Here is a 14891-nt window from a genome sequence, read left to right on the forward strand (position 1 = left end):
TCTCACCCCTCCAAAATAAAAAATAAAATAAAATAAAATTTTAAAAAAATGAAAAAATAAATAATTTCTCTAATGCTATGTTATATTGGCATGATTAAGCAAGGTGAAATAAGTTATTAGCGTAGAGTGTTTGAGTCTGATAAACAGATCTTTATTTACCACCAGGGAGAAGTTAAGATGCTAACCAAGGATTTAAGAGGATAGTTCTAGAAAATGCTCATTTGACAAAGACTTGGAGTGCAGTAAAATTTTATTGATTCTGGATAATGCATTATTTGCATCTCTGAGTAAGCTGTCCAAACAGCGTCTGAAGTGAAACATTTAATGTTTAGGATAAATAGTTTTGTGACCTCTCCCTTAGTGGAATTAGTCCAGCAAATCTATCACAACCGAAGTAGTTCCTCTGAACATCTTTTCATTTCAAGTTTAGAGTCAACTTCATTACTGATGACGATTCTCAGCATTCCACACAGAAAGCCTTTACAAATATGGTAACAGAGGCCTTTAAAGATGATGATGGGATACATAATTTATATGTATCCCATGCAATTTTCTTCTCTGCCATGAGTCTCATTAGTTCATCTGGCATCTATTTAGGCCTAAACCTTGAACTGTATTTCTTAGTTGGTATGAAAAGATGTAGATTCCAAGAATAATTCATTGAATGCTTCCCAATTAGAATTTGTTGTTGGTAACATAATCAGTTGGTCCCACTGTATAGAATTTAAAAACTGTGTGAGACCACTGTAGTCACCTTTACAAAATCAAAAACCCTTCCCTTTACCCCTGATGGTAGTTATATCTTTAAGTAAATCCCATATCAATACACTGTGATGACTGCCCCTAAGTAGTTCCTTTATCTGCAGATTCTTAATGCATGAATAATCACTGCTGATAATCAGATTAAGAGTATTATTCCCCCTGGTTGCCTTTCGAACATTTTGCTGTGGAAAACAATCATCTAATAAATCCACAAAAGTCTTGCTAATGTGCAAGTAACCAACTCACAAATTCCAGTCAATATCTCTGAAATTAAAATCCCCTATTATAAGACATTTTCATTTATTGCCCCACTCTATTTCTCTGTATAGTTGTTCATTGTACTCTGATGAGTACAGTGAACAACTGTACTTTTTCTTTCATTTGTACTCCACATGTCGTGTCTGTAAAAATCTCATTAGGCCTATAACACACTCCTACTCTCATTTTTGCTTTCCTAGTGCATATGTCACACTAAATTGACTAAACATTGCACTATCCACCCATGTCAGCTGGATCCACTGCCTTAGATTTTGTGCTGCATAACCCCCTCCTTCATTGCTATCTTGTCTGTCCTTTCTGTACACGCTGTAGTCCTCAAATTCCACTTCTGCATTTCTTATGTGTGTGTGTGTGACACCACATCTCTGATGTCCCAACAATATCTGCCTTTGATGTCTTGACCAGCACTTCAAATTCATAAAATTTATTTACTATACTCTTAGCATTGGTGTAGTACTAAACTACTACTATACTGCTGGCATTGGTGTCTAGGATGATAGATGACTCTTGTGAACCAGTGCAATACCACCACTTTGCTTATTGGAGGCTTGAAGTGGTGGAACCCATGTTTAGTCTCCAGAGCAAAGTTCCGGTCAACTCTCCCCCATCTCTTCCATCATGCAGTATGATTGATGTCTTTTGAGGTTATGATGAACACCATGGCGAGATCCAAACTTCCTTACATTTCGAGGGTACAGCTCTAAAACAGTTCTCGCAGGCCAGCCACTAGTTAGTACACAGGACCGAACCAATTGGTAACACTCTAGGGAGCTTCTGGATCAGCTAGTGTATAATCTTGCTGCCTCTGTTCTGCAGATAGTGACTGGAGGGTGTCCGGGTAGTGTGTATGCGGGGGGGGGGCATTGTCAAAGCCACGTTATGTCAATGATCTGGATATATTCTTACCATGTGTATGCCATATCCAATAATTTCATACAGCATGTTGGCCCCCCACTTTTTCTTACAATTGAATACACCATGAATTGCCAAACTACCTGGATTTGGCGCATTATAGCCTTAGTTGCTAATGCGCCAATAAACCCCAAACCAAACCCCAAACCCCAAGCCAAACTAATAGAGCAAACTTATCTTCAAAAAGATCTAAACCTCTCAAACACTTCCTAGTTCATTTCACAAATATACGTGGTCTCAGTTCTAATCTCAATGATTTCCACTTACAGTCTACCAAACATTGTATACTTTTTTTCTGACAGAATCTCAGTTATTGGTTGATTCAACCACTGCTCATCTCAGTTGCCCAAATTATTCGCTGTATGATTCCTTTTGCCTCAGAGGTGGTACTTTTGCATATGTCCATTCTGATATTCCCTGTCAGAGACTTGGTAATTTGGAATCTCCTCTTTTCAATCTTCTCTGGCTTAAAATCTCTCCATCTCATTCTGTCAAATTCATCTGTTGTCTCTACTATTCTCCAAACTTCACTAATCACTTGGAACTCTTTGACTTCCTCCCTTTGCAACTTGAATTTCTCCAGTCCAACTTTCCTAACAGTGAGGTAATTTTCCACTGTGATTTTAATGTTCACAACTCCAGCTGGCTTCCATTTTCTAGTCAAAATCTAGTCCACAGCTGGTCAAAATGCTGAGGCTTATGCAATTACTAATGACCTCGCACAGATTGTTCATTTACCTACCAGAATACTGGACAATCCTAACCATACAGCCAACAACTTGATCTTTTTCTCACAAACAACCCTTCTAAGTATACAATTGAAGTGAATGGGCCTCTAGGCACCTCAGATCACAACTTGGTGGTTGTCTCTTCTCCAATGGAACCTTCATCTCATGGATATTCCCAACCTCGTGTTGTTTGGCATTACAAGAATGCAAAATGGGATGACCTGCGTGATTTGTTTTCCTTAGAAATCTCGCAGGAAATACTGTTTCTAAACTTCTAATGTCAACGTTTGCTCAGATCATGTCAGTGAAATTATTCTTGTAGAAATGGAATCCTTTATTCCACACTCCACCTTAAAATCTCGTCCTTTATCTAAACCTGGTTTTCCAATAAATGTGCATTTTCTTCTTACTCCAGAGCTCACAACAATTGTAAAGCAGTTATTAATCAGTCAAAACTATATTTTGAACAGGGTAGGAGTAGAAAACTTGCTTCTTGCCCTAATGGTAGCCAAGCATTCTGGTCTCTTGCCAAAGATATTGGCGGCAACTCTTGCCCATCTCTGCTCCCACCTCTATCAAAACCAGATGGTTCTGTTGTCACTTTGGCCAAGGATAAAGCTGACCTGCTATCATCAAATTTTTCCTCAAACTCATGTATTAATGATCTTAGTAAAACACCTCCCACCATTCCCAGCACGGTCCATTCGATGCCTGTTGTGGTCTTCCATCAAAAGGATATCAGAAGGATTTTAACGAATCTTGATGCTAAGAAAGCTCCAGGTCCTGATTGTATTTCTCCACTTGTTCTCAAAACCTGCACTCCTGAACTTACTCCTTTTTTGCCACCTTTTTTCACTTTCTTATTCCAAAGGTGTTTTTCCTTCTGCTTGGAAATTTGCTCACATCCAGCCAGTTCCTAAAAAGGGTGACAAATCCATCCCATCCAATTACCTCGACTCTTTTTAAAGTAATGGAGAAATCAATTAACTGCCAACTATTAAACTATCTAGAAACCTTCCATCTGATAAACGATCACCAATATGGATTCTTTCAGTGTCGATCCACTGGTGGTATTCTGGTCTACCCATTAATGGACAAATTTAATGGAAAAGTTCGGTGAAACCCAAGCAGTTGCTCTTGACATCTCAAAGAGTTTTGATCGTGTTTGGCATAAAGGTCTTCTAAACAAGCTTTCTATCTTATGGTTTGCCAACTGTTTTTCGTAATTGGTTATTCAGTTTTCTCTTTGACCGCTCACTGACTGTGATAGTAGGTGGCTCTCTATCTTCTTACTTCTCCACTAATGCCAGTGTGCCCCAAGGTTCAGTTCTTTCCCCCATCCTTTTCCTCTTGTGTATTAATGACCTTCTTCCATTTACTGGAAATCCTATTAATCAGTTTTGCTGATGATAGCACATTGCATTCCACTTTCCAGTTTGAGAAACCCGGCCCTGCTCAATCAGCTTCAACTTCTCAAATATCTGCTACCAATTCCTTAAATACTGATCTCCAGGTAATTCTCCAGTGGGGCAAAGACAACTTAGTTGATTTCAATCCTTCTAAAACTCAGTCCTGTCTTATATCTCGCAAAAAGGATTCTTCTGCTCCTATGCTTATCTTTGGTGATATTCCAATTTCCAGGCAAGATGATATATCTCTTTTGGGGATTACAGTGACTTCTAATCTCTCTTGGCACAAGCACATTAGAAATATTGCTTCCTCTGCATCTAAAAAAACTTGGTTTTCTCTTTTGCTCTCAGCATTCTTTCAAACAGCTGTTCACCTTGTACAAATCGCAAATATGCCCTACCATGAAATATTGTTCCTACATCTGGGGTGGTGCCCCCAAAACCTCTCTGAGGCTTCTAGATTCCATTCAGAAGAGGGCAGTTAGGTTAATTAGTGACTCATCTCTAACAGAGTCTCTCCATTTTTTGTCTCATAGACATTCTGTTTCTGCTGCATGCTCTTTCTTCAGATACTGAGAGGGCACAGTTTCAAATTGAGGAAAGATAGTTGTAGAATAGATGTGCAGAAATTAGCCTTTAGCCAGCAGGTAGCTGATTGGTGGAAGAGGCTTCCATCTTTTGTTGTGGAAGCTAATAGCCTAAACAAATTTAAGGCTGAGCTGTACAGGCATTTGGAACAAATGGAGGGGTGAAATGGGAGCGTTTTTCTTTTGGCTGATGCTGCATAAGCTTGCTTTCTTACATCGTATGCCTCTATTAATGCTAATGCTTCATGGGTGCTATTCTTTTGAATTGACTTCGATAATTCCTGCACTCTCTTCCGAAACAGTCCGAACACGTGCCGCCACCAGCCAACATCCTTTTACTGTCCAACTTCAAACTCATAGAACCAACTTTTCATCTTCCTCGTTTATTCATTCAACTGCCGTTTTCTGGAACAACCTTCATACGTATTTCCTGAAAATTAGTCTACAGAAGTTCAAGTCTAATGTGAACAAATATCTTCTTTCGTCTTCTCAACCTCCAACCCAAGCACAGTACTAAGTACTATAGGTTCTAATACCTCTTGTGTTTGGGGTTTTCATAAAAAAAAAAAAAAAAAAAAAAAATGTGCAAGTATATACACTTGTACTTACTCTTAGTTACCCTAACACAGCCCACATATGGTGACAAAAGGTGATACAGAACAAGAGTAAATTCAGGAGCACGTTTTAAGAACTAATGGAGAAATACCATCATCATCTAGAGCTTTCTTGACATCAAGATTGATCAAAATTCTTCTGGCATCCTTCTGATGGAAGATTACTGGGGGCATTGAATGGAGTGCACTGGGAATGGTATGAGGTGGTTTACCATGCTAATCAATACATGAGTTGGAAGAAAAATAGGATGCTTGCAAGTCAGCTTTATCCTTGGCTGAAGTGACAATAGAAGCATCTGGTTTTGAGAGGTGGGAACAGAGATGGGAAAAAGTTGTGGCCAATAGCTTTGTTAAGTGACCAGAATGCTCTGCTATCATTTGGACAATAAGCAAGTATTCTACTCTTAGGCTGTTCGAAATCTAGTTTGATCTGATTAATAACTGCTTTACAATTATTTTACATTTATTTGCACTTGTTCCAGAAGATGGAGGGGGTGAAATTCAGAAAATATTTTAAAGGGGAACAAGGCATAAAAGGAATATATATGTGTAAGTGCCTATTGTCTTCACCATGCCTGTCTGTTCTTCCATCCATCCCCATTTAATAATTCAACTCCTATTGAACAGATTTTCATGAAGTTTTATATTTGGACATTTTAAAAATACTTGTCAAGCCATTCCAAATTTCATTAAAATCAGACAAATAGAAGTCTGGGCAATTATTATTTATTTTTTTCATGAATACTGTATGGAAAAAAGAAATTCATAGATTAAATATAATTTTAATGTAGGAATCATGAACACATATATAGAGAGAAAAGAGACTTAAGTCTTTTTATTTTTTAAAGTGAAAAGCAATAAATATTATAGAATTAATATTAAACTATAAATGAATGGCTAAGTTTTGAGAATGTAAAACTATAGACCAGCTATTTTCAACCTTTTTCAGTTCTCTGCACGCTGAGCAAGGTACTAAAATTGTCAAGGTACACCATTTAAGGAGAGATTTTATCATTAAAAAAAAAAATGCATATTAAGATTGTGTTTAAAAGTTCACTAGCCAAAATTCTAATCATTGTGTTATTTTTTAAAATAATATTGATCTGGATTTCAAAAGATTTATTTTTAAATTTTATGTTCATATTTGTTACTATTCCAATTATTGAAATAAGGTATCATTGAAAAAGATGCTATTTATAAAAAAAAATCATTAAAATATCATTTATATAAAAATATCAGTGGGAAAACGTGTGCTTGGTGATGTCTCACGATATCTCTTGTCCGAGGTCGGATGGTTGATAAGCTGAAGTCCTCCTCCAATGTTTGAAGCCGCGACCTGTTCTTGCTCTTCATCGTGTTCATAGCAGAAAAGCCAGCCTCACACAGATACGATGTAGAGAAAGGAAGGAGTGCTTCAATTGCCTTCTTTGTGATAATGGGGTACTCCTGTCCGAGAGACAACCAGAATGAGGGCAAATCTGTTGATCAGTGCTTCAGTTTCAGTCGTCTATCATTTCTTATTTCTATCAGCTCATCTTCTTCTGCAACAATTAAATCTGCTCATTCCAATGCACTTAACACAAATGGATGTCATACCCAGGCCACGGAAGATACATCAAGTGACAGGAAATACTTTTCAATGTTTTTACTCAGCAGTGACAAACTTTGTAGAATTAAATCAACAAGATTTTTGTCCAATCTGCAACTTTTTGTCAGCTCAAACATTTCAACTTTGTTCTCTTTTTCGATTCTGGCTCCCCACAATGTTAATTTTTCCTTAAAAGAGTTAATTTTGTCAGTACAAGTAAGAATATTTTCATTCTTTTCCTGCATACTCTTGTTAGGAGTGTTCAAGTAGGAAAGCAACTTTATTGTAACAAGTCTCATCAATAAGCAGGTCAGTCAGCTCAGACCCTTCAGACATAAAAAAAATTATAAGCTCTTCCCTCAGTTCATAGAACCTTGAAAGTGCCTACCCTCGAGATAGCCACCTCACTTCCTTGTGCGTGTGAGCAGCTTCCATGGCAGAACACAGTGCTGAAAACAACCTCGATTTTAATGGTCTACTCTTGATGTAGTTAACCATTTTGATTGTCTCGTCCAGTACTTTTTGGAGCTCAGGTACTACTGATTTTGAAATGAGGGCATGTCTGTGCAGGAAACAGTGTGTAAAAACAATGCCAGGTTCTTTTGCTTGTCCAGGGCAATGAATCCTTTCAGGCTTCCTGACATAGAGGGAACATGATCGGTGCTGATGCATGATTTCCATGACAAATCATGAGAACTGAAATAACTGTGGACAACATCAAGGATGTCTTGGCCTTTTGTTGTTTCTGGAAGTGGTTTGCAAAATAAAAATTGTTCAATGATGTCTCCATTACAAGCAAACCTGCTGAATGCTAGCATTTGAGCTTTTCCAATGATGTCAGTGGACTCGTCAACTGGATGGCAAAAAAATCGGTTTCTTTAATGTTAGCTATCACTTGTGACTCAACGTCTTGAGACATGTCTTGTATGCGCCAACTAATAGTGTTATCACTACATCGGGTGTGTTATTACACAAAATAACACACCCGATACGAACAACAGCTGATTGAAGACTGACACATATGGCTTGACAATGGTGAAAGGTGGGATGGTAGAAGTACATTGGGATTTTCAAAATATCTTTTTCATATTCCTTGCCAAACATAATATTTACAATTTTACAACATGCTGGTAAAATTACCAACTCGGCAATTGTATGTGATTTCATCTTTTTTGCCACGATTTCGGCAACAGCATAGCTTGCTTCTTGAGCTTTGTCAGAAATAGTTGTGATTTCATTCCATTGTTCAGCCTGGCGTGTTTGATCAGCTATAAGCCTTTTAAAATATTCAATTGGTTTCTCGCATAAATGTGAGTGCTTTTTGTGAAGGTGTCTTTTAAGCTTACTTGGAACCATAGCTTGGTTTGCCAGTTCCTTACCACAAACAACACACTTAGGACGTGGCTGCTCTTCTCCAGATGAAAAGAATCCGAAAGACAAATAGTCTTCATTATACTGGCGCATGACAGTTTTAGAACTAATACTAACTGCACTATGTGTTATTCTACCAGAACTAGTGCCAGCTACACTTGATTCATTGTCATCATCTAACTTATGTGTTTTAATTAGAAATCTGTCCATGTCTAATAAGCCCTTAAAAAAATAAAAATCAACTAAATTCAGAAATAACAAAATAATTAAAACAAAATAGAAATAAACAAAAATGCATTAGTGAAAACTCACACAAAATAACACACCCGATGCGAACAACAGCTGACTGAAGACTGACACCGGTGGCATGACAATGGTGAAAGGTGGGGGTGGTAGAAGTACATTGCAGAGTTATTTTGGGATCTGGAACAACAGGAACAGAAGTTCTTGGAATTTTACAATAATAACGTTTTTTTAATTTTATTAGACTTATTGTTTTCATTCTTATTAGCCTTTCATGAAAAAAATATACAGTACTTCTGAAATTTACCTTGACAATTTTTTTTATTACCCGATTTTTTCTCACTTCTTTTCTACCTTCCCACAAACTCCGCAGCACATCGGTTGAAAATTGCTGCTATAGACTATAGTTCTCTTAAGCATTCTATAAAGTTATAATCTTAGTAATTAATTGATAAGAAGACAGCTCTGTTTACTTTTCACTTCTATTAATCACAGAGAAAGAAAATTTTTTTTATTAATTTTAAGAAAAAAATAGGATGCAATTGAAATATAATGCGCTGCGTACATTACCTAACTTGTAATAGAAGTATGATCAGATGTTTAGACATTACTTAATAAGTAAAAGGTTCAGTAATATCATGTTTTCAGTGTATATTTCATTTCTGTCTGCAATGCTTTTATAATCAGCTATGACTAAAACGTGACACAAAACAGTGCCTTCCCCCTCCTCATATAAATGAAAATATATTTTGCATACCACTCTAGAAAGAAAAGTCAGATAAAGACGAAATTTTTAATCTTTTGACCCTTGGGAAAGTTTCAGTTCCAGTTAACAATTTCAAAGTGCTAATTCTTCCCTCTCCCCCATAAAAATCAGCATAAATGAAAGTATGTTTCTGCATTCATCAGCAGAAAAATGCTATTTTGCTACCAAATTTTCAATGTACAATCAATCTTATTTATAATGAGCACAGAAATAACGAGATCACAGCTGTAATGAGCAAAAAGCCATAATGATTTTAATTTATGTGTATTCCCATATAATCACTCACTGTTAAAACAAGCATGCTACACGGATATACCACGCAAATTTTGGTAACTATACAAACATTCTTAATTGCTTGGGTAGTCGAAAAAATCCAATTTTTAGTGGCCAGTTTATGACCTTGTCCTTTGGGGATGGGGGCTATACAGTAGTTCATTGGCATTCCACTTGTTGCATTACCCTCTTTATAGATTGTCTTCTATTCACTGAATCATAAATTTATTTCGGGACTTCTAAGAATTTTGCAAACAGGACTTCTAAGAACTTTGTATGCATTTTGGGACGTCTAAGAACTTTGTATGCAGATCACTTTACTGTCATTTTAAAGTAAAATCAGTTAGAAACGAACCCTTCCTTTGGAAACATGTCTACTAACAAAGAAAATGTCTCTCGATTCACAAAATAATCAGAATTATTTGTAAGTTAGAACATGGTGCAAAAAATCTTGAAGAGGGTAAATAAAAAGTTTTCTTTGTCCTCTTCAACAGTATCAACATTTTGGAAGAATAAACATGGTTACATATCAGTACTGGAAAAGAACATAACCAAAAAAAAAAAAAAATTATAAAGTGCGAGGTTACAAATTTTGATGAAGCATTGCTTCACTGGTTCACTACACAAAGAAGTGCTGAATTTTCAGTAGACGGTCCGATCTTGACGCCTCGAGCGAAAAAATTTGCTAAACAATTTGGGCGTGACGATATTTGTATGTAACAGTGGTTGGCTGGATCGATTTAAAAACTGAATACAAGCATATTAATACAAATAATATGTAGATATATACTAATATTTCTTTTGTTTTTTGAATCTGTCTTTTTATCAAGTTATTGAGAATTAAAAAAAATAGGAAGTAGATTTAAGTCATCACTGATATTGTGAGTAATGGTTATAACAAGGAAATTTTGTCGCTCCCTTGATGCTGGTTATAACCAAGTTCAATTGTATATTTTGTTGGCTCCTGGGATAGTTTTAAGTTCAATTCTGATTTCTTATCATTCCCTTACAGAAATATTACTATAAATCAAAGAGCTCTGATCCATTTCAAAATTTCAATGTTTATTTTAGAAACCTTTGTAACAAATGTTCATGTTGATGAGTTGACTTATTATGAGTTGGCTCCTGGGATAGTTTTAAGTTCAATTCTGATTTCTTATCATTCCCTTACAGAAATATTACTATAAATCAAAGAGCTCTGATCCATTTCAAAATTTCAATGTTTATTTTAGAAACCTTTGTAACAAATGTTCATGTTGATGAGTTGACTTATTTTGTTATCAATCATGAATTATTACTATTTGCTGATGCATCTGAAATGTAACACAACGTGAACATTAACCCACTTGTTTTCCCAGTGATTACCATACTGAACTGATTCAGCTTTTCACTGCCATCCATGTCAACTGGATGCACTGCCTTTTAGATTTTTTATATGCTTCTTAACTAAGGGCATGACTCCCCTCATCTTGTCTGTTCTTTCTATATAAAGGGCGCCTCCGTAGTCAGGTGGGAAGGAGCAGCAGTGCGTAGCACATGCTTCTTGATTAGACCGAGGTTCGAGCCCGTCACCGCCAAATACGGAGGATGCGGAAAGATCAGGGAATGACCACTGCATATCCCGGAGCAATATGGCCTTAGTTGCTAATGCTCCTAAAAACCAAATAACTAACTCACTCTATATAAAGACCCCTCTGACCATATCATATCCTACTACAGAACTCCAGAAAAAAAAAGCCACAAGTTGCACAATGAATGTAGCTGTTATTCTCAATCACTTCTTGCCCCCCCAGGCCAAAGCATTCCTGCTACTTTGAGTTTTTTTACATTGCTGCTCTTGTTTGAAGCTTGATTCTAATCTAAATTTAATTTAAAAATTAAAACTACTGCCCAAACTAAGAGGTGAGAGCATAACTCACAATATTACCAGATTTTGTTACGTTGTACTTACGTGGTAGCATACTATGACTTTATAATTTCGTAGCTAAAAAAAAAAAAAAAATGCTAACCTACATGATTATAACCTTTGAGCTACTGATTTACTACATTTCAAATGCTGCATTTACTTCTATGATGTACTATACTACAAGTTACTAATTATGAGATACAATTTTTGTATACTAAATCCTTAGCTAGATTTAAAGATAAGCTAATGAACATGACTAAGACATTAAAAATATTTATTGAACACAATTTAATATGTTAATATTCAATATATATGTTTAAATAAAAAGCAGCAAAATTTTCCAAAGCTCTAAATTCTCCATCCTCAAATCCAAACCTGTTTCTTGTTATTGAGAGAAAAAACACATTTTCATCATGACATCTCTGAATTGATAATAGCAGCATCTTATGCAAGGTACTGATGTCATTAATTAGAATTGAAAATTTAATAACTCAATGTTTAAACAGCACCCAAATTACAACCCTGGGATTCCTTCAGTATGCAATCTAAGTTTTAGGTCTTTAGGTTTCATAGAGTGTGTGTGGCCTCCTGGACTACTTTATTTATTATTATTGATTTGGGGAAATTTAAAATATGTTATATTATAGAATGCTGTCCTATCCTGTATGCTGTAGTATTTCTAACCCTTCATCTTAATTTGTGCATAGTGTCTTCCATTCATCATACCATTTCTGAATTGTTTGTCTTATTATATATTAGTACTGAGGAGACTATTTTTTTAATACTGCTTTAAATATATTTTTTTATTTGTTTTCCTTTATCTATCAGTTATGAAAATTGATTCTGATGTTGCTGGTGCAACTTTTATGGCAGCTGGAAGTTCTGCACCTGAACTTGCTACTGCAGTAATTGGAGTCTTTGTTGCTAAGGTGAGGAAAATATAATTGTGTAATTTTAGAAAGGTGGGGGACAAAAGATGAAGGAAAATTTACTTAAAATTATATAAGTTAGTAAGTTCATAAAATACACCAGTCATATGATAGTTTCCTAAAATAAATTACACTCAGTGATTACTGAATTATGACCACCCCCATCTGCAGTAGACTATGCCACATAGCTCTCAGTATAAAAAGTTTTACAGCTTCCTATGCTAGAGCATTGGTAATTTGCTTCTGATCGTGCAAGTCAAAGTGATAAAGTAACAGTTATGGCTATCACAGGGCTTCAAAAGGGCATGTTGTGGGAGTTCGCACATTGGGTACAGCACATCTTGTCAATTGCTCACGGCCCACTGTGGTTTAAGGTGTACAAAGAATGGTGTTGAACAGGTTAATCACTTCCCGCTAACAGAACTATAAAGGTTTATGCATGGTAAGCTAAGGTGCAACATGAATGCGCTCAACAGTGGGTCGCTGTGTTTTTGACAGCTGACATCGCAATACAATATGGGGAATGCAAGGACAATATTCCAAATGCTGAAGTGGTGCACCCTCAGATATATGGATTTCACAGCAGACAACACAAAAGATGCCCTCTCCTGCGCCTCCGTAGCCAGGTGGGAAGGAGCAGCAGTGCGTAGCACACGCTTCTTGATTAGACCAGGGTTCGAGCCCGTCACCACCAAATACGAAGGATGTGGAAAGGTCAGGGAATGACCACTGCATATTCCCGGAGCAATATGGCCTTAGTTGCTAATGCTCCTCAAAAAAAAAACAAAAAACCAAAAATGCCCTCTCCTTGCCACTGATCATCGACGGTGAATGCTGTGGTGTCACTAACATGCTGGTTGGATACCAGTGGACCAGAAATGAGTGTACTGATTGGATGAGTCCAAGTACCTGGTGCAACATGCTCATGGATGCATTTGTGTGTAGTGCAAGCAACAGGAATCCATGGAGCCATCATGCATAGTGCCCACTATCCTGGCAGTTGGTGGTGCTTGCTTAATATGGGGCAAATATTGCTTGCAAGAGCTAGGAACCCTAGTGTATATGGATGATTGTTTCCCTAGTGAGGTCTACTAGCAGCTCTTAGGAGACCATGTGCACCTTGCCATGTTGCACAGTCAATTCCTCCAATTCCTTTCTCGAAAGTGGCTTACCATGACTCTCCAGCAACTGGTCAACATCATCTGGACCAACATTGTCAATGCCAACAGCCTTAGCCATGCAAGAAACATCTTTAGCCACTTCCGAAACTGGCTCAATCCTTACAAAATCAATCACTGCTTCGGGCCACAATTTACGCCAGATGGCATTCATGCAGGATTGTGACACTTCCTCCCAATCAGAATCAATGTTTGTGATGACATTCAGGATGTTATACAACTTCCAGTAGTCCCTCACAGTTATATCAGACTGCACAGCCTCAACAATCCCTTTGAAAGTCGTACGCAAATAATATGCCTTAAAGGTCGCAATTACACCCTGGTCCATCGGTTGCAAAAGTGAAGTTGTGTTGGGAGGCAAATACACAACCTCAATTTCTGAATGGTCATTGTGGATTTCTTGGAGGTTGGCTGGGTGTCCTGGGGCATTGTCCAGCACCAACATGACTTTGGGAGACAAGCCATTTGCTGCACAAAACTGAGCAACCTCTGGACAAAAGTACGAGGTGTACCATTTGCCAAAAATTGTCTGAGTTACCCACGCCTTTTTGTTAGAGCCCCAAAACACAGGAAGTTGTGCCTTCATTACATGAGGTGTCTCTGAATGGTACACCAACATCGGTTTGAGTTTAAATGTTCCCGATGCATTGCCACCCAGAAGCAGCAATGTCAGCTGATCTTTGCAACCTTGAAACCAGGGGAAGACCTCTCCGCACAGGTGATGTATGTCCTACTTAGCAATTTTTTTTAATAAAGCCCCATTTCGTCCACATTAAAAACTAAATCAGGGTGGTAGTTGCCTTCATCTGTTAAACGTTTAAATTCGGAAGGATACTCTTCCACCACTGCAACATCAGCACTAGCAGCCTCACCAGACACTTTCACATTGTGAATCTTAGAATGGTTTTTAAACCGATGAAACCACCCTTTGCTGACCGTATATGTTTCAGTGCTACCAGACTCCTTACATATTTCTTCAAATAACGACTTCGCCTTGTCCAGAATTACCGCCTGTGTAACAGAAATGTTATTTTGGTTTATATCGTCAACCCACAACACTAACAATTTCTCCATTTTTTCCATTGGCTCACTGCGTGAATAAGTTGTTCTGGAAGATGACACACTTGTATGTAAACAAGTGTGTCAACCTGAACGTAAACAACTCTAGGCGTCACTATCATTCCACCCACAATGTACCACAAAAAAAAAAAAAAACGCCTAGTGCATGTTTGGACTCACAGGTGTTGCTGCGATGTGTTACTGAGTTGCGATTTTTTTTATTTTCAATTTTTTCAATTTTTTTAGGATATATTTTGAAACAGTCGTTAATATGAAAAGTCGTAAAA

The 14891-nt window shown here is 37.2% G+C and overlaps 1 protein-coding gene across 4 annotated transcripts in view; it reads left to right on the plus strand.

Annotated features, from left to right (window-relative positions):
• LOC150085669 (putative sodium/potassium/calcium exchanger CG1090) overlaps nucleotides 1-14891 on the plus strand; it is a 273451-nt gene that overhangs the window by 157908 nt on the left and 100652 nt on the right. For all 4 annotated transcript variants that reach the window (XM_090374171.1, XM_090374172.1, XM_090374170.1 and 1 more), the window contains one exon: nucleotides 12267-12367. In XM_090374171.1, the coding sequence (XP_090230297.1) occupies nucleotides 12267-12367 (101 nt within the window). The remainder of the gene's footprint in view (nucleotides 1-12266; nucleotides 12368-14891) is intronic.

The sequence above is a fragment of the Mastigoproctus giganteus genome, chromosome 5 (genome assembly GCF_048544385.1).
Source record: "Mastigoproctus giganteus isolate SK-2022 chromosome 5, ASM4854438v1, whole genome shotgun sequence".
NCBI classification, from domain to species: Eukaryota; Metazoa; Arthropoda; class Arachnida; order Uropygi; family Thelyphonidae; genus Mastigoproctus; species Mastigoproctus giganteus.